This window comes from Melanostigma gelatinosum (assembly GCF_949748355.1).
Source record: "Melanostigma gelatinosum genome assembly, chromosome: 19".
NCBI lineage: Eukaryota > Metazoa > Chordata > Actinopteri > Perciformes > Zoarcidae > Melanostigma > Melanostigma gelatinosum.
In genome coordinates this window covers 21,895,155-21,897,654 of record NC_136652.1, presented here as the reverse complement: position 1 = coordinate 21,897,654, position 2,500 = coordinate 21,895,155, and the positions used below count along the sequence as shown (strand labels likewise).

The following is a 2,500-nucleotide window of genomic DNA, read 5'->3' as shown; positions in this document are numbered from 1 at the left end:
CTGATCATCTGACGACGGCGTTCTAAAGAACGTTGCAGGTGTTCATGTGCATTCATGACGATGTATGCTTACAACATGTTCAATTTTAGTGGACGCGTTATCCTGTGTTCGGAGGAAATGTGAGCTTTTATTGTGAAGAAACAGGAAGCTTGGTCGTCTTTGTCCTTGCCAATAAAGAAGCTGTCTCTTTAAAAAGTTGTTTTCTTGTTGAGAAACAGAACGTTTTGATGTGAGATTATTATCATAATCGATTCATCTGACAACTTTTGTTTGGTGAATAAAACTGTTTTTATTGCTTTTTAGTGACGAACTGTCCGAACCCCAAAGACATGCAGTTCATCATGAAATAAGAAAAGCAGGAAATCACATTTAAGTAGCTGGAACCAACAAACGTTTCACAGTTTTTGCTTTACAATTGAACGTAAAGATAATAAAAATAGATGCAGATTTATTTTCTGTAGATATTTGATGAATGAACTTGCCTGACTGACAAAAAACAAACAGCTTCCAAACAGCTGTGATTTTTGTAAAGTGGTTCCATTAGCACAACCATTAGCACCTCTAATAGCATGATGATTAGCATGTCCATTAGCACAGCCATTAGCATGGCCATTAGCACGGCCGTTAGCGTGTCCGCTCTTTGGTTGCGCGTGGAAAGAACGTGACAAACAAAGCCAAACTTGGAGCCGATGTAACAGGAAGTGAAGAATGACATCATCCTCGTTCTGTTCATCGTCATCACTCTGAACAAGAAAAGAAGAGGACGAAGCCTCACAGTCTTTGAGTTCATGTTTCTTTTTTCCTTCTTTCTGTGCGTTTGACTGACTTTAACATCACAAGTCTGCACTTTACAGGAGGCCCTGAACACACCACTGTCACCTCTAAGGACACTTTTCTGGCCGATCTCAGCAGAAAAGCATTCCTGCAGGAAGTCCAAACCAACAAGTCTCCGTCTGCTGCTGTTTATAGGAACACTCTAAACCTCAGCACCAGTGTGACGGCTCAGCCTCCTCTGCTCACAGAAGTGAAACAAGAACCCGATTCTGCTCAGTGGAAAACTCAGAGCTATGAGCCGAGATGCCTCTTGTTGTTACACTTCTCCTCTTTGCTGCCGTAACGCTGCGTATTCAAGATAAAGACGAACTTATTTGACCTGAATCCTGATGAAATAGCTGCAGAAAAACATTTGCATTAATAAAATAAAACTGCAGTCGGTTCCACTCCAGATGAATAAATGACAAGTTGAAGTTGTGTGTATGTTGTGCAGCGGTGTGAGGGAGTCGTACGTTGGAGGATTCACTGAGTGCACTTGAACGCAGCATCGGCGTGTCCAGATGTGACGCCAGCAGCTGTATCTTCCTCCTTACCCGTGAACAGGAAGGTGTTGCTGTGTCCGCCGATGACCACGTCGACTCCGCGGACCTTCCGGGCGATCTCCTGGTCCACGGCGAAGCCGGAGTGACCGAGAGCGACGATCTTCTCGACTCCCAGCGTCTGCAGCTTGTCCACCTGCAGCTGGAGGGCGCTCACCTCGTCCTCGAACCGAAGGTGAGGTCCTGAGGAGAGACCGGAGGAATGAGACTTTAATAGATGCATCATTTATGAACTAAGTAAAGAGCCTGAAGAATAAAAGAGATGATTTAAGAAGTCGTTTTCTTTCACTTTGAACTTGACAGTCAGATGAAGAGTTTTGCATATTTAGGATTCTTGCATAACATGTTTTAAGATCAGACAGAGAGGGAGAGAGACAGAGAGAGAGAGACAGAGAGACAGAGAGAGACAGAGAGACAGAGAGAGAGAGAGACACAGAGAGAGAGAGAGAGAGAGAGAGAGAGAGACAGAGAGAGGGAGAGAGACACAGAGAGAGAGAGAGAGAGAGAGAGAGAGAGAGAGACAGAGAGAGGGAGAGAGAGAGAGCGGGAGAGAGAGAGAGACACAGAGAGAGACAGAGAGAGAGAGACACACAGAGAGAGACAGAGAGAGAGACAGAGAGAGAGAGAGAGACAGAGAGGGAGAGAGAGAGAGAGACAGAGAGAGGGCGAGAGAGAGAGCGAGAGAGAGAGACAGAGAGAGGGAGAGAGAGACACAGAGAGAGACAGAGAGAGAGACAGAGAGAGAGACAGAGAGAGACAGAGAGAGGGAGAGGGAGAGAGAGGATCGTCGTGTTCACGGTGAGGCCTTCAGGTCAGCGTGAGACTCACCAGGCTGGGACAGTTGGGGGGTTTCCCTCGACGTGTATCCCACCACGCCCACCTTCTCACCGCCGACAGTGAGGATCTTATACGGTAAGAAAGAGCTGCCGAACGTCGCCGCCAGAGTTTCATCCGGTCTGATGTTGGCGCTGAGAACGGGACAGTTGATCTGCTGCATGAACGGCTTCATGAGGCCCTCCACTCCGTTGTCAAACTCGTGATTTCCAAAAACCTGAGGAGACATACGGTGTATTATCGTGTGTTCAGTAAAAGCACACAGAGATCGTTGCTCTACATTCTGCAGACGG

General features: G+C 46.8%; 1 protein-coding gene across 1 annotated transcript in view; it reads right to left on the bottom strand.

Moving 5' to 3' along the window:
* Nucleotides 1-2,500, bottom strand: part of nt5e (5'-nucleotidase, ecto (CD73)) — an 11,018-nt gene that overhangs the window by 7,175 nt on the left and 1,343 nt on the right. Inside the window, exons 2-3 of the mRNA XM_079291391.1 lie at nt 2,202-2,424; nt 1,368-1,556 (exon numbers count right to left, since the gene is read on the bottom strand). Of these exons, the coding sequence (XP_079147517.1) occupies nt 1,368-1,556; nt 2,202-2,424 (412 nt within the window). The remainder of the gene's footprint in view (nt 1-1,367; nt 1,557-2,201; nt 2,425-2,500) is intronic.